The 26,127-nt window shown below is 35.7% G+C and overlaps 1 protein-coding gene across 1 annotated transcript; it reads right to left on the bottom strand.

The window, feature by feature from the left end:
• On the bottom strand, nucleotides 1-25,590 carry MAP3K1 (mitogen-activated protein kinase kinase kinase 1). Its single transcript, XM_026074642.1, has 19 exons — nucleotides 25,444-25,590; nucleotides 22,615-22,821; nucleotides 20,721-20,921; nucleotides 19,781-19,897; nucleotides 19,069-19,217; nucleotides 16,553-16,674; nucleotides 15,753-15,834; nucleotides 15,436-15,616; nucleotides 14,262-14,552; nucleotides 13,696-13,817; nucleotides 12,366-12,457; nucleotides 11,906-12,095; nucleotides 10,307-11,582; nucleotides 9,080-9,232; nucleotides 7,588-7,750; nucleotides 5,859-5,990; nucleotides 4,633-4,775; nucleotides 3,992-4,123; nucleotides 1-2,681 (listed from the first exon to the last, which is right to left on the bottom strand). The coding sequence occupies exons 1-19, from the start codon at nucleotides 25,585-25,587 to the stop codon at nucleotides 2,532-2,534; spliced, it is 4,047 nt and encodes a 1,348-aa protein (XP_025930427.1). The 5' UTR covers nucleotides 25,588-25,590; the 3' UTR covers nucleotides 1-2,531.
• Nucleotides 25,591-26,127: the final 537 nt, after the last annotated feature.

A 26,127-nucleotide genomic window follows, 5' to 3' on the forward strand; every position in this document is an offset into this window, starting at 1 on the left:
AACTTTTATTTACTATAAAGACAAAAACACCAAAATAGGTACAAATTATACTATATAAAATTGGTTCAATGGGGTAAAAACTTTTAATTAAAATATCTTGATATATTTAAAATAACAAAGGATACAATGAAGCCAAATTTCTTAACCCAGAGATTTCTGTAAAATTTGCTTGCACAGTAAGGTGCTAATAGAAGTTAGCCCTTAAGCCCTGGAAGTCTTAGGAATCAGTCACATAGCAAATATAATTTCATTGTGAAAGTGAACTTTGGTAGAAGAAACTCTATAGGACACCTGAGGTAGTAGAAACTGGAATAAACAGCAGTAGACGTTATTTACAACTTAAGTACCAAATAACATTAAGAACACAAAAAATAATTACACAATACAATTTTCAGTCCAGCTTTGATCCAAAGAAAATAAGAATATTACATCACATCTGCATTTTAAAAACACCACAATTACCAGCAAGCTGAGGGAAACGCAAACAAACTCAAACAAAATGCATTTGGACATCTAGAGGCAGTTTGAGTTTGAAATGTGGTAGGCATGGTGATCTACAAAGTAATACTGATTAGCTGAGGTTCATCAGTTTATACAGTTTACATTTCTGCCAGAAACAGTATTAATCTGACAACTGATCTTCCAGTACATGAATTGGCAAGAGTGCATCCTTTAAAGCTTGCACATAAGAAAGACTTGGAAACAATCTTATTAGAATGAGAAATTCTAAAGTGGTCAAAAAAAGTCAAGTACAAAACAGTTAGAGCTACCAAACTTCACATTTCGGTATTATCTTTTTAACTCTTCAAAGTCTGCTAATCTTTCAAAACAAAGGAATGTAAAATTTCCAAAAGAAATACACATTCACAACTAATGACACTGCTTTTTATTAGTATGAGCACTATCATTCCTGTAAACTTATCTTTAAGATGTTTTACTTCCAATTTGTATTGTACATTTTTAATGTACTATAGCTTATTTAGCTTGTCCTGAGTCTTTGAAAATAACCAATTCTATTTCAGTCCAACAATTCAACTGGCTTYTGAAGAGTTAAAACATGAACAGTATTTTTTTTTAATGGATTAAACACAATCAGTACTTGATTTAAAAAGATCCCCCCTCTTAAAAAGCAAAAGAAAAGCTGCCATTTTCCTTCAGAATTACATGCATCAGAATCTAAAAATCTGCCCTTAAAATCATTTAAAAACTGTTTTTTTTCTTCTTTTTTAAAAAAAGACACCTGTTAAAAAACATGAGTTTTGCACTACAGGTGAAGCTTTACTTCACATTTTACTTTATCTTGCTTTTCAAGTCCAAGCTTATTTCTTGTTAAAGTAAATACCTTTCTTATGGTAATATTTTTAACATTTTCAAATTAAATGATCACTAATGGCTACAGTAAATAGATGATGTACGGCGGAAGGAAAACAGCAGGTGAAATTTTTGTATCAGTGGAGAACATGACCTCAATTTTGTTGCACAAAGAATGAGATATACTCATAGTTGGCACCTGGTCCCACTGAAGGACAGGAGAAAGTCTCCCATAAACTTTCATGGGAGCTGGGTTTGGATCCTTTGACATGGAACTCRTCTACATACTTTGCCAGAAGAAACTGCTATATGAAAAGAAGGCTCAACAACATTTAACATGATTCAGATTGTAAGTTGTTCTATGCATAACAATCTTAGTTTTTCTGTGGTTTTTTTCTTTTTTCTTTTTCCTCAAATAACCTGCACTAGCAGAGCTTGAAACACTGACCTGAAGGTGGCCTCTTATTTTATTCYAGATTTCAAGCAAACCTTTTTTAAAAACTCGTGTGTCAGCAAGATGTTCAGTGACACTATTTGCATCTTTTTATAAAGGTTATTTTATTTTACAAGATCACCTTTCCCTGAACATTAAAAATACAATGAAAATACAAACCTTAATTTCAAAAGAAATTACATGGCCAGCAGTAAATGCACAGTGAACCACAACAGCCTCCTCTTACTTTAATGAAGGCAAAATGTTTTTAAARTATCTATCAATGCTTTGTTATTCAGAAAACTTACTTTGTATAATCAAAAGGGACAGATACAGAACTTTCTTTTAACCAGTGCTGAAAACTGACTGTAATTGCAGAACCCTCTGCTTACATCTACATGATGTGAAATGGAACAGTGATTGCTATATTAAAATAGATCCTGAGCCCCTCAGCTGCTAATATTGCTGAAAAAGTGCTCCAAATAAAATAAAACCCACTTATCTGCTAAATAATTTTGCAGATTTAAAGAAACCTAGAGCCAGATGTTTAAAAAAGGCACAGTTTACATTTTTCTGCTCAAGTTGTGAAATGTTGCATACAGAGCTTAGGTAAAGATCTCGATTTGTCAATCACATACTTAGGTAGGGTCCTCCACGGGCCTTAAGTCCTTGATGTATCATTAAGGCCAGCAGAATAATACAAGCTGCTGTGCTTAAGTGCACTGCAAAACAGGTATTATATATTCAGTAGCATCTTCTTCAGTATATCAACCTTTTACATAATTAGCTACCAAGTAGTACGGAAGACTGGGTGTTTCAGCAGCTCCCTTGATGGGGGTCTGTCCTGAGGTTGAAGTTCTAAACACCGAAGAGTCACATCTCTTAAACCAGGAGACAGATGTGAAGGGATAGATGGAGCAGTAGTTGCACTAGCAATCTGAACAAATGGAAAATAGGTTTTTAGGAGTCAGTACTACTTAACAAACCCTCAAAATAAGTCTCAACAAACTGCTAGTTTTCAGCTGACCTCAATTATACTATGAGCTTTTATTCACATAGGATATTTCCTACTGCAGTTTCTCTGCAGATTACATTATTGCTTCCAATTTACAAAATTTACTTTTTGGGTCTTAAGTTCCCTTTATGCCTCTTTCCTCAATAACATATGCTCTCTCCTGCTTTTCATGGTCTCTGTCTCTCTCCTTGCACTTTTCTCAAACTTTTCTTCCTGCAGCAAGATTCTGCTGTAAACATCTGCTAAGCAGACCACAAGAAATACTGTTATGCTGCACTTAGGGGTATTCTTTAGTCTACTATTTGACATCAGTGTTAAGTGGCATAATGCAAGCAAGCATGGAGATACATTAAGCTAAGGGATATTATGTTATGGTATGTTAAGCTGAGTATGCTCTCTTTCATTATCTTCACTATATTTCTGCTACCACCACAAAGTGCAGATCTTGTTCTCAGATGGAAGCAGCTCACTCTCTAAATTAATTTTGTTTTTCGCTACATCAAATTAAGAAAGATGATGCTTTATTGGGAACACTAGGCTGACACCACCAGATTCACACAGACACAGAACAGAGACACTTAAATCTCTTATCGCAAGTGATTTGCACTGAATTGGAACACTTGAATATTGCTGTGCTGTATCTGTTTTGTGGAAGTGTTTTCTTCATTCATGCCTGCTGTTCAACTAGATTTTTAAAAATAAATGTACCTATTTCACTTTAGTAAGAAACATGAATACCAAAAACAGGTGAAAATACAATATTTATATGTGGCATGTCATAATGATAAACCTCTTACAGCAAAATCTGAATGCTAAATATCAGGTTTCACCAACGGGCATTCCCCMTTAGGATGTAGGAATACACATAAATGCTTTATGGCAGTAGGAAACAACAGATCATGTCTCTTATGCTCCCCTATTTTACAGGGCTGCTCAGAGTCAGGATCAACTTCATTATATGTCTTTTTTTTTTTCTTCCTGTTACATTATGTATTCATATCTTAGAAAGCCTTTTCTGGAAATTATTGTTGGCAGCCATTTTTTTTTAAAACAAGCAAATATGATTATGCTTGTTATCAGTTTTGATTTTGTACTAACAGCTCCAGTATAAAGACAGGGCAATTATAACAATCTCTGCTTGCAAAACTTTCTGAAATTTACATTACTGTATATGAAATTAAGACTAATATCAGTGTCTTCTGTAGTACATTTGTAGCGACGATGTATCTCACCTTAAATATCAGGGCAAGATGATTGGAGTGTTTCTCCGCATTCCAAGGAGGTTTAGCACAAGCCATTTCTATAACAACACAGCCAACGCTCCACACATCACAACTCCTACCATACTGCTGACCTCTCAGAACCTGAGCAGACAAACAAGTCAAAGCTCAGGTTAACCATTTCCAAGTTTCCAACTCTGATTTTTCAGTATTAACTACTGCTCGTACAATCAAGTGCATTTCAATTAACATTTCAGGTTAACAGAGTGACCAGTGACATAAATGCAGGTAAGATTTATATATCTCTATTGTAAAGCAGAGAACTCGGACATAAAGGGCCAGCAGAGAACTCGGACATAAAGGGCCAGACCAAGAGACAAAGCAAAGTATCTTGCAGTAGTTAGCTTTTGACCAAATTGTCATCTGTGCTTTAGTAACAATACTCATGCTATATCCCACGACAAGCTACTTAGAACAACATGGGAAGCAAGAAATGGAAGTGTCCTTAATGGCATATTTGTATCATTCTTATTCTTTAGGACAAGTACATTTAAAATACTTTTGAAACTTTTACGGCAGTTTCCTCTGTTTGACTGTATGAATTAGTGTGGAGTTCAAACTTTTTGATGCAACTTCCAAAACTGGTTTCTTACCTCCGGTGCCATAAATGCAATAGTTCCCAACAACTGTCCCTGAAACTCCCCAGCACCAGTTCCTTTTGATGCCAGCCTGGCTGCAGCTCCAAAATCAGCAATTCTTAATCTATGACCTGTGCTGTCAATTAGCAAATTGGCACCTGTCAACAGCATAATAAAAAAACCTGCTAGTTGGCTTTCTATCAAAGGCAAAGAACGAACAGACAACCTCCCTCCCTCCATTTCAGAATTGTTAATAGTTTGACATTCCCCACCCCCAGTAGCAAGGAAATCTAGAAATCAGGGACAAAGTCTAATAATATGCCACTTTTGTGTTACGCCTGAATGATACTGCACACAGCTTGAGGCCATCTGAGAGATTTAGAGAAGCAATCAAACTTTTCAAGTAGGKCAAACATGGGATTCTGGAATGATGCCTGGAACTGGGAGAAAGAAAGAAAATGGTGATTCAAAACCCTGGAGGTTTTCACTGCCTGCTGCTCCCTATGAAATTTAAAATTTTTATCTGATCCTTAGGTAACCTTCTGAGTTCTCTTAAAAGGGAATTAGAGACATAGAGAGCTTTCCTATTTTAATGAAAAATACAAAAAGCCGTAAGTTTGCCATCATTTTGTTGCTAGTTATCTGGATCTCTCTCTACTTTATGGACAGTTATAGTGACATTAAAGGTAGTAAAAGTTTTCAAGACTGAGATTTCCTAGTAAAGTCCAAATTTTGTTTGTTAAACTAAATCTCTTGGATATGCAAAAATCAAGTCAAAACCAAGAGCTTATACAGTATTAGCAGGACATATAAGTATCTCATAAGCAAAACTATTTATGTTTAGTTAGGATGAAGGAAGAAAACCCAACAGAATATTTCTATGCATTAAAAACCTGACCTCTTTTATTTTGTCTTGTTCAGATTTTGCTGTCATTTCAGGGTAAATATTTATGTGAATCTGACTAATCAGTTATTAAAACTATATGGTAATTTGATATTTTATTTGAACTAGTCCAGAAAGCCAGTTTTCCTAAACCTTTGGCATGGATAGCAAATATCCTCAAATATGCTATGAGCATTCTGACTAATTTCCGTGGATTAAAGGTTAAGTGTGATGAGACAAATCCAAAAAAAATCCCACTCTTGAAATGGTATCCAAGAGAAGCAATAGGTCTTAAACAGGAAAATACACAGTACTTTCTGAATACTACTTGTTAAATAACATTATAAATAATTTTTACCTTTAACATCTCTATGGATTATCTGATTCTCATGGAGGTAAGAAAGGCCACGTAACAGTTGTTCTGTATAATTAATAATTACTGATTCTTTGAAGGCTCCATATTTACTTAACAAATGAGCAACTGAGCCTCCTAGAAGATAAAAATGATACAATTTAATCAACATTTATACTGGAGACTAGTAAAATGCAGCACCGCCTCCTAAAATTGGAGTTTGATATTGGTATTCCCAACTGACAACTAGCTTTCTTACCCACCCCGCAAATACGTTAAAGAGTTCCATAAGCAAAGAGCAAAATACTCAATTACTTAGTTACTTTCTACCTAGAAGAGTATAAGTTTTAAAAAMCACATCTCTTCATGCTTCCTACTAATTTCATCTTTCCTCAAAAAAAAAAAAAGCACACGCATGTGTAAATACACACACACTAATATATTAGTGTAACAGGTATTGTTGATGATTAGAAAAAAACCCTACATATATTTATCCAGATCTTGCATTAAGTTTTTCAAGTAGAAGACRACTATCTCTCTCTGGGGCTATATATATATGTACACACACACATGCAGCCTCCAGTGTATGTTCCCTCTGAGGATCTTAATTTGCTTTTGTTACCATTTAAGTATCAATATACAGAAGTCTAGTATACAAACTAGGAAAAACAGCATCTTCCTCTTTCTTTTCTAGAACTGGTATATAGATTTGTCAAGTTTTTGAAGTTGCACTGTGCTTCTTAAAGTACTGTAATATAACCTGGGCTAGAATGAAGTAAGGACAATTCCTGATATTTTGTTATCTAAATAATACTATTCAAAAAAAAATCATATTTTATAAACATTTATTTTTTTAAAGTCAGCCTGAGTTTCAGGAAAGTATTTTCTGCACCACTGCTTGTAACAACACATACTTGGGCTTGCTGGTTAGCACTCTGGTATTACTAAGTGGTTTCTGCCAAAAAATGTGTGTTAAGGTGCAATGCTTTATTTTGTAGGAAATGAGGTTGTATAAAATACCAAATCTGGTCCCTTGGTAGACTAGACAACACAATCTCACAACACAATGTTATTCATAAAATGAATAAAGCTCCATCTTAAGGTATATGAACTTTCTTGTCCCCTGCTCTATGCAATAATTAAAAGTTCTCACTATTTATTACTAAATTACCAATTAATAGATTTAGGCTAAGATTTGAATGTATTCTTCCTGAAGCCTACTAATTATTATAAAAAGATGACTTTAAGTTCTCAAATGCCTTTGCATGTCCTCTCACACAATTTTTATGAAAATGCTTGGGAGAAAAACAAGTGACAGGAATTCCAAACTTTCAAGTAAAATTATTTTTAATAACCATTTAAGATTTATGCAGCTATAATGAAAATGATATAGCTTAAAAATATATCAGACTGAAGCCTCCCTCCCTGCTCTTTTAGATTCAGAAAGTAGTAGAATTTTTGCTCAAGGTTTCCAACTATATTAGCTGTATGACAGACAAAGTATGGAAAAGTCCAGATTAAAAAAAAAAAAAAAAAAGCCTGTAAGAATACCTCTGACCACTTAAAAGCAATAAAATGTTCTGTAAACTAAACGTCTATGCTGATTATCAATGGCAATGAAGGTACTAATAAATTTGCAAACTGAAGCGATACATGGAATATTTTGCAGTGTGAAACTACACAGCTCAAGATTCAACTTATGCTTTCATTTTCTTTAGCACATAATGTTGTTTACCTGCCATCCATTCAATAAAGAGATTATAGTTGCTCTTCTCACATGTAGCACCCAACATTCGAATGATGTTAGGATGGTTTAGATGACTCATCATCCTTATCTCTTCTCTCAGTGCTTCAACTACCTCTTCTTGCTCAGAGGATGTGTTCCGGACATATGTCACCTGTTTCAAAAATATTGTATTGTATATTGTACCTTTCATAATTATCAGACTGAGTCCTATAACCAATCCCTGCTTCTATACAGTAATGAGAACAGATCTTGTCCTGCCCCTGTTCACCATCTGGACCTTGCAAATGTTTTTACTCTCAAGGCCCTTCAGCTGAGAATGTATCTCCATGTGAGACAGTCATAGAAACGCAAGAGTAATCTCCTAGGGAAAATACCAACAGAATCTCTGCAAGCGTGGAGTGGAAAGATCTCCCTCTTTTGCTTAAGCTACAAAAGTGTTTTTCTGACGTTGAAGAAAAGGGAAAAGATGATGCCTGAAACTGGGTTCTGACAGTGATGCTATGTGCAAAGTTATTTTAATCACACTATTTGCATTATGGCTAAACCTATTATCCCAGAAAGCTGAGAGGCAAAAGCAGATCAAAAGTCCAGAAATGGATTTGGAACGAACCCCAGCTCCGATCCCTACTAAATCTGAAATAATGATATGTTGCAGAGAATTTCCCCTGGGCCTCATAATCATCTCTTTTTCTCCAGGAAGCACCTTGAGGACCACACAGATAGTTGTACTCTTTCACAAGCAAGAGAGTTTCAGAGGAAAAGTACCTGATGACAGATATTCTGTCCCTGATTAAATGATGTGAAACTTCAAGTCCATAGCTGTAAGTTTATTTTAGAACTAATAAGAAAATGTTAAAATTAGGATTCCCTCCATGTTGGCATCACCGATTCAGACCTAGGTCACCTTATGCCTAAAAGATTTACTCAGATATAGAATCTTCCAAAATTCTGCATTAAGCATGTGTATTTGGACCTTTTTTCCCCCCATTCACACTTTCATATCTAAGCATTTAAAAATTAAAATTACTTGCCTTACAAAGCTGGGTGTAGGATCAGAGGAAACAAGCACTAAACTATCTTCCACTTAAAAAAAAGTTTTAAGATAAAATCTTCACAAGTACATGAGGGGAAACTACTTTAATATCTAACCAGCAAATAGGGGATAGATTTGGAATAAAGAGATTTGGTTTTCATTCTTAACTGTCATCAATTTGTGACCTTGATAAAAGCAAAAATGCATTTGAAAAATATATGAAAGGGCTATATAAAAAGCACAGTATTTTTCACTTTAAGGAGAAGTGAAAGAAACTGAAAATACTATGTTAATACTGTGCATATGCTTTGTATTATATGAGTACACATACAACAGGAAGCAGAGGAAGTAGGGAACAGTTTGTGAAAGCAGAGATCTTTTATATTTAATATTCCAAAGAAATATTTAGGAACAACTAGAATATATTCAAGAAAGTGAAGTATTTACCTGTTTTACAGCCATTAATGTCCCTGTTCCTACATCCTGAGCTTGGTAACAGGAAGAAAAAGCTCCAAGGCCTATTTGCTGCCCTTTAAGCCATTCTGCATCTTCTCTGTAATGGTGCTTTGCTTTGGTATGTCCAGGCAGAGTTTCTGGTGTCTGGAAATTAAATTTTAAGTCAATTCCATGTTTACTAGCAYGCATCTAAAATTTAAACATTCTGGAAGGATACAAAATACTCGAGTTGATATGCTTCTCTCCCTTACAGTTATTTGTAGTGCATGTTATACATGTTTCAGCTGAGATCAGAACACCAGTCTTCTATAATCCACACACTCTCACTGTACTTAAGAGAGTGCCTCCTCTAACTTACTAACTGAAGGTGAAAGGCAAGCATAAGTGCAAAACATTCTGGCATTTCATGCTTCACATATTGCTACCTCACACAAAGGATGGCAAAAACAGCATATGTTTCCCCCCCGTTTCCTCCTCTAGTAACTATACCTTTCCTAGGCTCACAGCCTCACAAGCTTCCAACTCCCATCTTACTCCCCCCTGCTCTAAGTAGATATACCAACCACTCTGCAAACTTAAAAAAACCCCAAAAAACGAAAACCAAAAACCACACACCTCCTTTCTCTCTATTCTTATCACTTGTGCTTTTGACTATTTGCTAACAAGCAGATCTTTCTTCCAACTTCCAAAGTATCTCATAGCTTCTCTCTCAAGATGTGCTGGCAAAGTAATCTCCTCCTACACTGTCCACTTTTCTTTCAGATATAATTTGGTTTTGCATGATTGCCTTCAAAAGTAAATCAGCATTACAACCCAGTACATTTCTATTCCTGCTTAAAAACATTATTCTCATTTTCTGTGCCTCCATACTTAAAATCCTCCATCACCTTCAGCATCTCTTTGTATCCTCCTTCTATTTTTGCTTTTATACTTTGCCATTTTAAAGGCTGGTACATGACATGATGCCTCTCTTCCAAATACTTTCTCTAAACTTTTTAATAACAGTCATGGATGGATTCTGTTAGTACCCTGAACCGGCAGGCTCTTTATATTGAAATACTTCTCTTCATATGTACATTCCAACTTCCAGGAGAAGGCAYTGAGTCTCTATATTTGTATAATGTTAAGAATACAACAGCACAGCTTTATAAATTTAGTGAACCTCAATTCAGACTTAAGAAAGTCACAGTCTGTATGTTAAATTTCCAGTATACTTACATCCTGCTGAATAATTATGATATCTTCACCATTTTCAACCTGTAGTTGGGGTACTGTTGGTAGTGCATCTTGAGATGCTGACATTGCCATAGCAATAGCTAAAGCTTCCTCCTCTTCAGCTTCCATCTTCTCCTTGCATTTTTGATTATGATTTACATCATCTTTGTAAGTATCATCATTTTCTGCCCGCTCAGGAGAAAGCACTGCAACTTCAGACTTGAATGTAACTGTGCCATCACTTGTTGGCATGGAAGCCTCAAGTAGATCCTCAATACTGGAATTGAGTTCTGCATTAACATCCAGCCGACATTTCTCATCTACTGGTGTGAACACTGTCTCTTCACTTGGTATAACCACACTGCTATTACTACTATTGCCATCACATTGTGAAATATCATTCAAGTCAAGTGTCATACTGTTTTTCGAGGTTTCTCCCTGCTTGTTCACATCACTCAGGGTGGGTCGAGATGGCTTTGGCCTGTGTATGTGACTGGATGGCAATGGCCTGGCCTGGGTAAAAACTGGAGAAAGTTTCTCTGGTTCTTTATTTTCAGAACAGTTTCTTTGAAACTGGAGAGAAAGTTTCCGCTGTGTTTGAGGAGAAGGTGAAGGGATTTTGCAGGGAATGAATCCCTGAGGTCTGAGTTTAGAGACATCTGTTACAGTGCCAGCTGGTACAGATGGGTTTGAAGGAGACTGAAGCGTTGGAAATAGTGACTGGGAATGACTGGATGAGGGAGAAGAGTTCAAACACTGACTGTGGGGCTTTCCTTTTGTTTGAATGGCTGGCTTTGGTTGCTCAGTGGTTACTGATGAAACAGGAAGTCCCACAGCAAGGCCAGCCAGTGTCTCAGAAATGTCCTCTGGACTGGCACATAATTTTTTATCACCTAAACCTTTCCCAATTTTCCCTGATAATTGGACAGTATTGTTAGGAGTATTATTTTCTGTAGCTTCTGGAGAGTTATCTGGTACAGGCAGCTGCAAAAAGTCATCATGTCGACATTCCCCAGAATGCATTTCTTCCATGCCTAGCTGGATGGCTTCCGCAATTTCCATTTCATCTGCTACTGCCATCAGACGTCGACGCATCCTTGCATAATGAGTAGACCTTGTCACACTCAGCATTTCTAACAGTTTTACAAAAACATGGGGCACTCTKGCAACCATTCTTGCTGCACTCAAAAATACTCTCCGGGATAGTTTACCAACCATCGAGTGTGAATTGTCAATTGACTGCACAGCAAAATTCAAAAGAGAAAGAAGCTTCTTATACCTGCAAGTTAAAAGAAAAAAAAAATTGTCGTATACACTGATATRCTCTGGTTAATTAGTGCTAAGAAAGCCATCTCAAGAAAGTGCACCTGGCTGTCATTTCTGCAATAGCAAGGAGACTTATTGCTGCAGTGGTGTTTCAGAATTGTTTAACAGATCACAAGTTTTTAAAAATGGTAACTGTTTACTCTGAGAAGTAGGCCCACTTTTGCATATAAAGAAACCATACTAGTCATTTAGAGTTAAAGTGGCCAAAACAAGTGTTTTTGAAGAAATCACCAAAAGCTTTCGACTACAAAGGTAAGTCAAAGTGTAAGCAAGTACCTGTCTACTACAGTATCAGCCTGTAAAACATCCCCACAGACAATGTGGGGATAAAATTCACCAGGGAATTCCAACAGTAGTCTGTCTATCAGACAAAGTCTCCCCAGTAGTGCTTGCCAGTTGCTAGATTCAGTCTGGGTTCCAAGAATACAGGTTAGGACATAATCAACACCACCAATACCGATGGACCCTATTTAAAAAAAAAAAAAAAAGTTGATTATGAATACATTTAATCTTTATTTAATCTAAATTCCATGAAGATCAGAACTGTATCATATAGAAATACATATGTGCCCAAATTAACTCCACCCTCCCACATTCTCACCTCCCACCAAACTCCCAAGAGCAACACTGTTCTCTGTGCCATTTTGATTTCTGATAAAATCTGTATTAAATTTTAGACACTTCAGTATATTCGCTTGTACTTATAATTCATTTATATATGAAGAGCTATTATTACCAGATTTAAGTATTTCTCTCCCAACTGCCAGCTCTCCTGCTTGACCTTTACACATCTCCAGTAGCGTTGAGACTGAAAGTTGACTTGTTCGACTAAGAAATTAAAACCAAAAGTAACTCTTAGCAGATGCTTCTGAGGAAAAACATTCTAATCATTACATTTCAATAATCATTAGCAATAGCTTGAAACTGCTTGGAAGTTGGTTTCACATCACTTTATGCCAATACACTTATATAATCCTGTAAGCTACCAATCGTTATGCTATTTTTACAGGACACTTCCAGAAGCTTAAGTGTCTATCACTAATAAGTAAATAAGTGAAAAACAAACAAATCAGTTTCTTGCTTAAATCATCATATCCACATTTCCCAAATTCTTTGAGACTTTCAGGGAATAATAATAACAGGGAATAATATTAACAGAAATTCAACTACTTGTTAGGAGCTCATCCTCTTGCACAAAGCAGCTCAAACCCTGCAATCCCACACCACTTAAAAATAGAAGTATAGATCTATTTCACTTATTCCTTTAATTTTAGTTATTCTATTGCTAGACAAGGAAAAAAAACCCACACCCACAATGCATCTCTGGCTGTAGTTTCAGAATCAATGATTCTAACCAATGCTGCTTAGGAACTAAACTGAAAGACAAAAATCTAGTTGAATCACTTCTGCACCTAGTTCACAGCACAGCTGCACAAACGGTTGGTCTGGCAGAGCAGACAGGGTAGCCTGGGACAGGAAGGCAAGGCCCTATGTAAGCCAGAATTGCCAAAGCCATTCTCTCAGAAGAGCCATCTCTTAGCAAAACACTTGCTTTTTATTACATAGCATTATGTTAAGCCTTAAAGAAACAGAAGTACAACAGCTTTCATTGCAGTGAGAAACATGTACAAATATATTTAATATGTAATTTGATGACAGGTACTTTCTGAAGAGTTTTAAAGGGCAGTCACAAGAATTAGACCTGAGCAAATTGAGGGGGAAGGGATGATTGATGACAACACCCAATTTTTTTTTTATTTTTATTTTTTAATGGGGAAAAGGCCTATTAAAGGAGGACATCATTTAAGATCTGCAAGTGCTGGAAAAAAAATATAATCAGGTGCCTTCAAAACAACAGAAATGAGAGGTCTTTCAAGACAAAAGTTGACTGGCAGCAGCTAGACTTTAGTGAAAACATACCATGATTTATTTATAGTCATGACCCATATGTTTTATTTTATCACCATGATTTGGTTTCTTGTTTCCACATAAAATAGCAGCAAATGAAGTTTCAAGACACTTCAACAACAATCTAAAATGGATTTGAAGTTAATGAGTCACCATACCTGTTGGCATCTGCACATTTAACTAATATTGTCTCTACAACTGGCTTGAGAAGTCGCTGTAATTTAGTCCTCTCTGCCAAAGTATGACAAGGAGTATATACCAGCATGGCTCTTAAGGTTTTCTAAGAGAAAGGAGAAAAACAATATGTATGACATTAAATTAGCTATGCCAACATTTTTTTTTTTTTAAATGTTGGAAATTGGTTCATGTAAGTTGCATTAAAAAAATACCAGTGAAATGTTCAAAGGATAAAAAGTGTACTATATATTCAGTTTTAGAATTATTCTTTGAGATTGCTAAGAATCTGGTCATACAAGTACTGTTAATACTAAGCACTGTAGCAAGCATTTTCTTATATTTGGCCATTACAGTCATGCCAATTTGCTCCTCCTGAGGATTTTATTCAGCTCTCTTTCAGATAATGGTTAGACGTTAAGAGCCATTCAGTAGTGATGAAGCACAATTGCTAGGATTCTTGTCTTCATATGTCTCCTCCTTTTCCCTCCCCTTCAAAAACCAAGTCACTTGGAAATTACTAGAATACAATGAAGAAGCAACTACTTACTAAAGCGGCAACATAGACTTTGTAGACAGGGTCGGCACAGACCATGGACAGCACACTGCAGCAGGATTCCACTACAACATCTCCTGAGATACTGGTCTGAGATGACCCACTAGCTGCTCCCAGAGCTCCAGCACTTGTGTTGTTCCCATTGCTGCTTCCAGAATTTCCAGTGCTTTCACCATTAGCTAGTAACAGAGCACCACTAACATCATGCGAAAGACGTCTAAGCGCCATCTCTCGTATATTCCAGTTTCGAGAAAACAAGCAGCCAACCAACTCCATTCCAAATACCTGCAGAGAGAAAAAGTAACATTGCAAGAGTCAAATTGAACAACACTGCAACTTAGGTATTTAAGAAGAGCAGCCAAAAAGAACAAAGAAATGTTTTGGGTGGAAAAAAAAAAATCATCTTATGAAGTCTGACAGCAAAAATATGACAGTAGRTACCCAGTCTTAAAAAAAAAATCTTGGATGGAAATGAAGCATCCTAAATGATCATACATCARTCCTCAAAATACTCTGCTATACAGAAGGGCAGGGGGAAGGACTGTACAGGCACTCATTAGGTTTGGAGATGTGATGTGATTCAGAATAAGTTTTCTAATTGTTACAGGTACTCTGGAACTGTGTCAGAGTTAAACATTCATACATTAGAAGTCTGTCACGGCTCTACCTCAAGCTTATTTTCACGTCTGAGCAAAGACAAAAGACCACCCCGTTATAATATTTTGTTTCACCAGATGGAATTGGTAAACACCACACTTCAGCAACCCTCTTCAGACAGAATTAGTAGCATTAAGAAACTCATTCTTTCCTCTACACATACCAAAAGACACTCTCAACTCAAGCTCCTGTAGGTGGTTTGTAGTTTTTCTGTTTGTTTGTTTTAAGCAAAATTGGAGGTGTAAAACAAAACAGAACTCTTCTTATTCCAAACTGTTCCAGAAGAAAGTTCCTCTAATGACCAAAAGCAGTAACAGGAAGGCATAATGATTTTCAGTGTCTTTCATTGCTGGCCAGTAGGCACAATGATCACACCTTCTCCTGAAGATACATGTAGTTTTCAATTAGGAGCTGTAGGGATTGCCTTGTAATTTGCCAAAAGTGACAAAAACAGGAAAACAGTTCAAAACCAGCTTTTACATTTGAAACTCCTTTTACAAGGTAAAATTACCTGAATCCATGGCTCAGCTAAATCTTTATAGGCAGAAGGGATCTGCTGGACCCCATAATGAGTAAGGTTAAAATTACTATCTTGGGTTCTTCTTTGTGATCCAAGCATGGATTGCTGTTGAGTTTGTTGCTGAACCACACGAAGAACAGAAGAAGAATCCACAGGGCTTGGCAATTCATGACTATAAAGGTAACAACAAATTACGTGAATTAACAAAAGAAACATTTGCTGAAGTAAATACTTCAGAGTATTTAGGAACGTCAGCTGAACATCCAGAAACGAACAACTCACTACACTCAGTAAAACTAAGCGCTTACCTATAGAAATCATGTGATCTCCATTTAGATCTACAAAGAGGACATATAAGTGGTTCTCTGTTTCTTCTACATTCTTCTGCCCCTGAAATACAGCAACAAGAAAATAGGTATTTTAAGTTTACAGCGTATCAAGCCAGAAGATGGTGTTACTATTTTTACATTTATTGAAAAACATCAATTTCAGGAAAAACACTCGTCTGAATTGAGCCATCTGCAGCAGTCAGTATTATAAGAATGTGTTTTCTTTTTCTGAATGCAGAAACCTTTCAATTTTAGCACTATAATTAATATTAAAAATTGTTATTAACTGGAATAATACAGTTCTTTCTATACCTCAAACATAAGCAGGATTTTTTCAATAGGATTAAAATATGGAGGATGGACTTTTATTTGTTAAAGCAAACTGTGTAACTATTTATGTAACATAGTACATAAACAAACTCCATAATTAACTAYGTAATCCAAGCCAATAGTGGATGGCTTTCACGTCTTTTAATGAGAAGTCAAAGAGGGGTAAAAGTCTTTTCCTAACCTTGCTCTAGTTGGACTTTATCTTCTCTCTCAGGCAGCACAGGTTCAACCTTTAGCCCTGCAGTTAACTTTTTTCCTCAGAGCATCATATTACAAACTTGATTCGTCAATAACTGATAAACCAAGAACTATCAATACCTAAATGATGCCAAAGTCTCAAAGAGCTATACTCTCTACTGAAGAGCAATTTTTTTTTTAAACAAACCACTAAGATTTAATACTTTTGAATATATACAGTTACCAGAATTGAGACAAAGATGACAACATACATATTGACATGCAGTGATGGTGTAACTTGTTCCTGCAGCCATCTTCACATACAGTCAGGCTCTCTTCATCCAGCATCCCTAACAAACAAATGGGGCACATCTGTTCTTCTTCATCCTTCATACTATAAAAACAGATATTTGAGATTGTAAAAAATGGTGCATCAGAATTCAGAACAGACTTTAACACTGAAAAAGATCAGCCTCCAGTTTGACACAATCACCTCTGAACGGCGATATGCCGTTTGAAAACCATCTCCCAAATCTCCTGAATAAGTGAGCAACCAGATTTTTAGAAGCACTGAATACATTGTTGAAATGAAAGGGAAAGTCATAAAATGCACAACATTTCTTCAAACTAGGTGAGATACCAATTAGGGACCGAAAGGCCTGGCCTTTGGCACTTGCATTTTTCTCCCTAAGGCTTCTTTAGACAAACCAACCTTTGCTTTTTTACTTAAAGGTTGGTTTTGAAAAGTTAAATTTAGATTTTGAAGGCTACACACATTTTCTCATCGCACTCCTTTCAAGGCATCAGCTCACAAATTAGTCTTCAACTCACCGCAGAACACTAAATTTTATTTTATGAAGGTATGAAATTAAAAATATTAACAGAAGGTAACAGTCACCCTAAATTTTCTGCCATACAAGAAACAGACAAAACAGATTCATATACACAACAAAAACACCTACATATCCCATATAGGTTAAAACACCCAACTCAGAGTCTTAGATGTTGTTTCCTTTTATTTACCCCCACTAAATAATTATATATAACCAGATATAACCAGAGATTTCATCAGAAAAAATATTCAAAACTCAAAGGATGCTTAGCAAAAACAAAACACACTAAATCTTCTGTAACACTATTTAAATGTGGAAAACTTAGTATTATTCATAAAAAAGATTAAGGTACAATTGGCATGCGTCTAAAAAACTTGCAAGAGCCATATATTTGCTTAGCAGCAGTAATTTTTTAAATAAAAATATATTTATGTAGAAGTGAATATATAGTCACAATGTATTTCCTTGCATTTTGAAATGGTTGACAATTTTTTTCCTTGAAAAATCCATAGAAATAAGCTTACAGGGAAAAATTCAGTTCCACAGCATAAAAAACACAAGTATTAATTTTATTTTATATTTTTGAAGAATTAGTAGCAAACCAAAAATAACTGCAAGTCGCAGTAATTATCAGAACTCACTAAGCTTATGTCAAGCGAAACCAATACTCAGTGTTCTCTAATACTTACATCATGCAAAATTAGACTGACACAGAACAGCATCTCATTGAACCAATAATGCTATGAACTAATCATCAGCTGTACTAGCAAACAACTGAAAAACCTTTTCTCCTGCCAAAAATTAGAACTAACGTAGTGAAATCCATAACCCAATTAAGCTATTCCTATGGAAAAAAAATCTTCCTGGACAAGATATCTAAACAGAAGGAACTGGCCTGCCAGTAATTCCAGAGTACATTTTGTATTTAACCAGCTGGTTTGTATCATTCATTTACAGTGACACAATTCGACGTTTGGAAAAAYAAGTACAGGACGGTGGGAAGTTAAGGTCACAATCTGGACATCAGAATTACAAACCTGTCTAAATATACTGATCTAGCTACATGGCTATGGTCAACGTAACACACCAAGGTACTTCTTAAATTAGGTTTCGCTTTCACTAAAGAAAGCCTCCGTTTTGGTTGTCTTCTACAGGTAGGCCTCTGTATGCCTAGTTCATTCATCCCACTAACAAATTAATGCACAAAACACTTATTTAAGAAGTTAACTAAAATCTTTGCAAAAATCAGGGAAAAGAATACAAGCAAAAGCACTCAAGTAGTAAGAGTTAGAAAAAGCCCAAAGATTCAAACATCAGTTAAAATTGAAAAATAAGACATCTTTTAATATGGTATAAACTATAAAAATCATGATAGTTTAGTAATTTCTTTAAAATAGTTTAATCATTCATTCTACATGAAGAGTGAATACTTTAAAAATACATATAAACACACACACAGAGTATGTTTACCTGGAAACTTTTCAGTATATTGTCACAGGCACATAAACATTTCTCCAAAGTAGTAGAACTTGCTTTCAAAAGTTATTAGGACAAGAGGAAAAGAAATGAAATCTTATTTCTTCATTTGTTAACATTTGCATGCATGCTGTATTTGAACAAATGCACACAAATACACAGGTCTCCAAAGTTAATATATGCTCCAGGCTTGAAGATGATGGCTTACATTTTTAAAATTTATTTCCCAATTCCAAAAAATTCTTTTCACAGCTCCACCTAAAATTTTTTCAAATATAAGGTATAAACTGAATACGCCCACTTGTTACCAGAATGATTAATGTATGCTTGACTCTTGAGTGTTTGCAAATACAAAGATTTAACGTGACTTGAAATGAAAGCAGCTTTGAAACAAAAAGAATAATGTAGGTGATTCTAAACCTCCAAAATTAGAAAAAACTGCAGAATAAAGTTTTTAATTCCTTTAGAAAAATACTAACCTGTTTTCTGAACTAGATGTAGAAGTACTAGATGATGACAATGTATGAGAATTTGACATGCGTGAGACAAACTTCTGGATGGTGTTACGAGATGGAGCTTTGATCCTCGAGCTACGCCTACTGTGATATTTCTGGAACAAACTCTCAACCTGACATCAGAAAAAGATAGCAACAGTGGTGTTTATGCTATGAATAGCTTGTATGTAAAGGTAATGCTACTGAAGCTTAAACTATTGCTTAAAAAAAAAAAAAAATCTATTCACCTTCACAATAATACATTAGTTGCACAGCAGTAGCAGGAATTTCAGAAGCCTTACTAATAAGTAGACTGCAAGAAACATTGTTTAAAACAAAAAGCTATTTACTTATCAAAAATTAATAGCTTTAAGTATACACATAAATACTTCTGAACACCCTTATTCTGTCTACCTTTCAACTATCAGTGAGACAGATATACAAATTTGAGATGAAAACTCAAGATTTGTATCATTCACTAAAGCTCTCTATTCATTCCTTCAGTTATTCCTTTTATTTGCAGATTTTTTTTCTATTTACAGAGCTCCTGAAACTGAATTTAAAATATAATTAAAAACACATATGTTTATTGCTTTGAAATGCAGCAAAGTGGTCAGCAATTTTAAAATAACATCCCAAAGATTTTTACCTGGATTTTATTTTAGATCTACTGTTAAATCTATTAGGCATACATTACCTCAAAATTCTTCAGTGTCTTTCTCCACAGCATTGGGTCCGAGGGTTCTAGCTGGAATACTCGCAGCATAACGAACAGCAGATGAATACAAAACGTTCCACGTCCACAGCTACAAGTCTGCAAAGAAAAGTATCATATGTTGGTATGTTAGGGCCACGTTGTCTTGTTAATTACACATTTAAGTGCATAACAGATAAGTGCATGGGGCCAACTGCTAAAAAGGAGAAAGTAGTTAGTGTGAAATAGTATTTTATATATTGGGCACAAATATCTTATGTGAAAATGTGAATTTTCAAAATGTCATTCTGAAATACGTACAAGAAAGACAACAGTTAACTAGAAGCTACTGCTGCTATTCATACTGAAAGGAATTTATGCGTGTAATCGGACATCTGTAACATGATGGCAATCAAATTTAAATGAGATGCTTCTATTTATGCAAAAAACTTAGGTGTTCCCAAAGGCAGAGTCACAGCAGTACTGGGAAAGTCTATTTGGACCTCATTATGGTGTTAATTACATTATTACACCCGTAACAGAACTGACAGGTGTTTGTTACACATTTATGTGCAACATATATTCCATGAATACAGGAAATAAAGTGAGTGAGAAACTAGGAAAATGAAGTGGCCAAATTTCAGCCAAAATACTTTATATATATAATTAGGATCTATGGATAGGAATGAGACATATACAGAATAAGCTAAATATTAGTAACAACTTCCCAATTAAAGTCTATTTGAGAGGTACTCTAGATAAATCTAATACTTGCTGCATATTTGACAAAAATACAGTCTGGTAATTACAGTGCATACATTACATCTTTTAAATGTTGCTTTACACACCAGTTCACATGGGTTTGTGACTCTCTGGTTTTGTACAGTTTTTCAAGACTAACTATAAATTACTAAAAACTGCATACAAGAAAAACATTCTCTACCTGAGGCCCAATAAACACTCTGTATTTATTATCAGGGCTGTCCCCTCCAATTAAGAACGAGTTGGGTCCTATCTGCTGCAGCAGGTACAGCCTGGCTCTCATAACTTTGTTGACACGGCGATTTGTTTCCTCAGGGCTATATGGAGAGAAGCCATCTGGAGACGGAGCTCTTCGAGGTGGTGTTATTCGTCCACTCTGAAACTACAAAAGTGGTTCCGTCAAGCACTTCCAGGACAACAGTGAGTTTAGCTATGTATTTCATTCTTACTGACAAAGAATGAGAGTYCCCAAAACTTCAAGAAACTACAACCTGCTTAGACTATATGAATTTAAAAGAATTAACTTTCTTCCATGCCCAGAACTAGCGGACAGAAGAAAAACTGAAGTTTTATAATAAGCTGCTTGACGTTATGACAGAAAAGAAGTCTCTTAAATTGCTTCTATTTTCAAGTCTTCATTGGTAGCCTTATTGTATTACCAAATTAACAGGTACAATTCAACCAGAAGATCGTCATAGGTCTATGACTAGCAACACAGGAAGTTATTATACAAGACAGGATTTCTTTATTTGTGAAATATATTAGCATTATACCCTTATGACTAGAGTTTATAACAGGGGACATATGGCCAATGAACAGTGTAAGAAATTTCAGAGAGAAGGAGAAAGGATACATCTTCCCCTCCTTTTCACAAAGGAAACAACCTTCAGCTCAGGATGCTATTTTTGACTATGGGAAACAAAAATCACCACCACCAAGTGAACCAACCCTTTTATTCCTTTTATTAAGATCTTCTTCATTTAAGTGTCTTACATTTCTAACATGAGTTAATGACTCTGTCCAATTTCAAATCTTCTGCTTTGATTGACATCCATTTTGATTTTTAAATCCTGACACAAAGTTGTAATTGGCTCACTGTGCATCACTTAATTAGAAGACAGACTTCACTTTTTCACATGAAAAGTTAATATAAAACAAAAAAAAGAGAAAATCAGATGGTTTGGTGGGGTTTCCTTTTTTAAAYTTGAATTTCTCTTAGCAAAAGAAAAGGAGCTGTACCATGAACTGTAACTTCTAATTTGTCCCCAGTTTAGCAGAACAGCAGTAGAATGTTTTACTTGATTTTGGAAACCTAGTCTAGAGCAATGGGACAGTAAAACCAGTTAGATCCTATTCTTACTTCAACTGCACTGTGAAGTTGTAGATGAATCACCTGAAGCTTAACTGTGGATGAACATTTTTATAACAAACTATTGCTCAAATATTCCAYTCTTGATCTTCTCTAATGAAGCCAGTTATTACAGCTAAAAACTTTCCAGTCTTGATCTTCTTGAATGTAATGGTATAGATTTTAGAAAACATTCTAATGATGCATATACCTAAAACTTCCCTAATATATACATAAAGAGCAGCCCTGGAACAGCGAATCACAAACAGCATACTGGTAACTCCTTTCTTCAGGAATCTTAGTCCAGTGTCAACAAGCCTATCCCCTAAGGAACATACCTGCCTGGAGAACTGACATTCAGGACTAAAGAAAAAAAGCAAACTCCTAGCATTTCTTTGTGTAATCAAGCTAACAGAACGTAGGTATCTCCAAGACTGAGTATCTACATTTCTTCATTTATTTCCTACAAAAAAACTCAAGAGAATGACTGAATTAAAAAAAAAAAAAGGAGGGGAGGAGAGAATGATAAAGTTTCATGCATGAGAGAGAAATGTAACAGGAGATATGCTGTGCAGACCTCATTCTCTTAAGAGATATAATGTGACAACCCCTTTACATAGGCATCCTATCCTCCCCAGGAGGATTAAATATCAATATCCTGTCATCTTTAGGCAAAGTATCACAGAATATAGCCAAATTAATAATTACATCATAGTTAGCAACTTACAGGCACTGGAGATACCCTTTTTCTTCTGACACCGGGTGATTCAGATTTAACAGTCCTAGAGGATGATGAAGAGGAGCTACTAGGAGAAGGACTACGTCTTCCTTTCTGAGTAGGTGAAGAAGCCATGTTTTGTCCTTCAGCCTGAGATTCTAGAGATAGTTTGTTCATTTCAGATCCATCTGCTTTCACTGGGATAGGTTTCACCACCTTGCAGGAATTAAAACACGTGTTAGAGTTACAAAAATAATCACTACATGAAAACAAAAAAAATTCATCAAAACTTAGGTTGGTAGCATTATATAATTCATTATTCACACATACAAAGTCTGCACATTCCTTAGGTTCCAATATTAACATCTAACAGGGGTTATCTTGTTAATCTATAAGCAATACAGAAAGGCAAGAACTTTCTTTCCTGTCTATTTGTGCCATTTATGTTAGTTGTGGCACAAACTGATTTGACTCAAAGTGCTTCTCCAGTTGTCATTCATGGTATCTCAAAGGACAGCCACTCTGCCAGTTGAGTAGCAGGATTAAGAAGAAAAGTTCTACTACAGGCACTGTCTGCCTATTTATTATTTTTATTCCATATCTGTTACATACAGTATATGTAAGTCAAGAAATATTAGAATTACTACTTCCATAGCACAATATGACTGCTTACTGCAATAAATAAATAAATAAATAATTGCTTTAAAACCTGGAAACAATACAGCAGAATTAAGGTGATGCTATGTTCTATAAGAACTACGGCCAGTTTTTCTGCCTGCAATACAACTAAAACAGCCATGCCACTTCTGGGATTTGAGCTTATTTTTATGCACAATGCTACCCTATCTGAACAGACACAAGCAGTCACTCAGAGCCAGCACGTACACTTCTAACACAGCGCTTTATTGCACCAACACTGAATTTAGACACTGGGATATGAAATATTTCAACACAACTTTCAGGTGCCTGGACCTCAGAATTCAAATTATGCATTTACTTTAGGCATCTGAAGGCCTACGTAATGCTTGAAAAGAGTAAGGCCCTCAATAGATTTAAAAGCAATCACGCCAGGCAGAGTAGATTTTAATTCTGCATTTCTCCATGATTTAGCAGCTTGACTCAAAGCTAGAAGGAAGCTTCAAGCAGTGCAGGGGTAGACCTCTTCTAGAAGGTAGCAGAGATCTCTGAATTAGGCCAAAAATGGAAGGGACCCTCCCTGCTAATGCCATTAAGCAAAATGTCTATGTGACAGCTCAGGGCTTGAGAAGGGGGAGACATTCAGGCTCGATTCCTTTTCTACCTCATGATTGGACTTTAGCCAAAAGACTAAATACTATTTTGGAACAGAAGCACTTAACTCATCCCACTAAAGCTATTCCATTATCAAGAAATGCATTCCAGTTTAAGCAGGCTATACAGAAAAGAGAAAAATTAGGCATTTGTGGCTTACCAGAGAGAGCACTGCCTGAGAAAGGGAAGACCTAGGTCTATATTCTTGATCCAGGCACTGTTTATTTTACTTTGGGAAGTCACCATATTGAATGTATACTCATTGCAAACCTAAACCTCAGCTTTTCAGAAGACTTTGCTGTCTTTTTTTTTTTAATTGCCATCTAATTATGAAAGTGAACAGGCTAAAAAAGTATAAAAAACAATGCAGATATTTTTCCTTCCTACCAGTTACTGTAATGCTTTCTTTCTTTCCCAAAAGGTCAGAAGGCAAGCGTATGTGCCTATGGACAAGTTACTGTTACCAATTGCTAGTGCTTGAAAAAGAATTTAATGTAGAGTTGTAGTAATTAAGAATCTGGAGCACAGAAAGTTATATTAAAACCCCAGAAACCTCAAGGAAAGTGGCTGAGCAGGGAACAACAATTTCAAGCTATGCAGTAACCAAAACCCATTAAAAAAACCCCCTTAAACTATTTTGTCTGATATGAGCTTTAAGGTGTTGGGTTTTGCACTTGCAATATTCTCATGACAGAAGCTTAACTATAATAGAGCCCTCTTTTTCATTCATATTCTAAAAATGCTGACCCCAAACACTTGATCAGATCTTAGCTTTAAATTAGCACTTCCAGCATGTGTTACATGCAGTCATAATGCAGATATACTGACATGAAACTAATTAGTTAGCCAGGGTTATACTGAATAACAACATATTAATATTACAAAAGTAACTATGTTTAATTAAGTTTTGGGTTTAATCTATCTGCAATTTCTTAAAATTACTTCCAAACCATTTACACAAAAGCATTACCCAAAAAGGCAAATAGAAATGCTCTGGCATCCAAAGTTTAGCAGAGTTAAGACTTCTGTGAAGCAGTTATTCAGATTTACTTTTTTTCTGGTTCTAGTAAGCTCAYGGTTTGTTTTTTCCTCTAGCAAAACTTCCATGCTATATACATGCCCATGCTATGACATGTGGAAAACTTTACTGGAACACTTTCAAACTCAGAAAATATGAAGTCATGCAACCCTTAAAAACGCAGGGAGTACAAACCACTCTGGTGCAGTTCTGTACTCACTGCAAGTTAAGATTTTACCTAATGAGCAACAGTTCTTTTAGTTGTTGACATTAGAGGGCAGTGTTGATACAGCAATGTTTTATATTAAGCACAGCTATTGGCTTTTTTCTCAGTAAAACTTAATACATATGTACATTTCAGAAAGTTGCCCGCAATTTCCTGTTAAACAGCTCATTAAAATGAACGAAAGGATCACAACTAAGAGTCCAYGAGTTGCTTAGATAACAAAGTTCCTAAAAGAACCTCTGCACTTTCAGTGACTTTCATTTGTAATAATTACAGATATTGCCCTTCCTTGAATGCCACTTACCACAGGGCCTCTCCTGCTTCTTCTTTCCAGCCATTCATGCTTCCAGGCTGGCATACACGTTGCCTTGAGTTTTTCCCTGATCATGCGCTCTTCTGGGCGGTCATCCATTTTCTGCAACCCCCTGAGGGTTTCTTTATTCTCCATGTCACGGCTACATGAAAGAAAAAAAATTCATAAACATAAATACAGTTATTTTTAGTTAAAGCATAATACCACAGCATTCTTAAATCTTGTGCCATTCTGCCCTCCCTCTCTTTGCAATGCAATTACTAAAACACTAATTCCAACTGGCTACGGCAAGCCTGTTAAGTATTACTGTGATGAATTTGCTATTTCGCAGTTTGGAGCATACCTGTTTAGAAGCATATTTCTTTAAAATGTGCATACTGCTTGGAATATTGGACACTCAATAAAAAGGAAGGTCTTGGCAAATATTTAACCAACATAAAAACTACTCCATATATCATTCCCCAAATGTTTCAGAAGTGTTGTGATTATTCATACATTTACTGGCAATTCAAGACTTGCAATCTCATATTTTAGAACAACTTACATAATGCATATAAATTAATGCTAAGTTTTCATCTTCATAGGATGCACATGCATGCAGCTATGTAGTGCCTCTTCCCATATGTGAACTCCTCTTCAAAAAAAAGGAGTCTTGTAAACTATTACACAGTATGT

This window comes from Apteryx rowi, unplaced genomic scaffold (assembly GCF_003343035.1).
Source record: "Apteryx rowi isolate R43461 unplaced genomic scaffold, aptRow1 scaffold_393, whole genome shotgun sequence".
Taxonomy (NCBI): domain Eukaryota; kingdom Metazoa; phylum Chordata; class Aves; order Apterygiformes; family Apterygidae; genus Apteryx; species Apteryx rowi.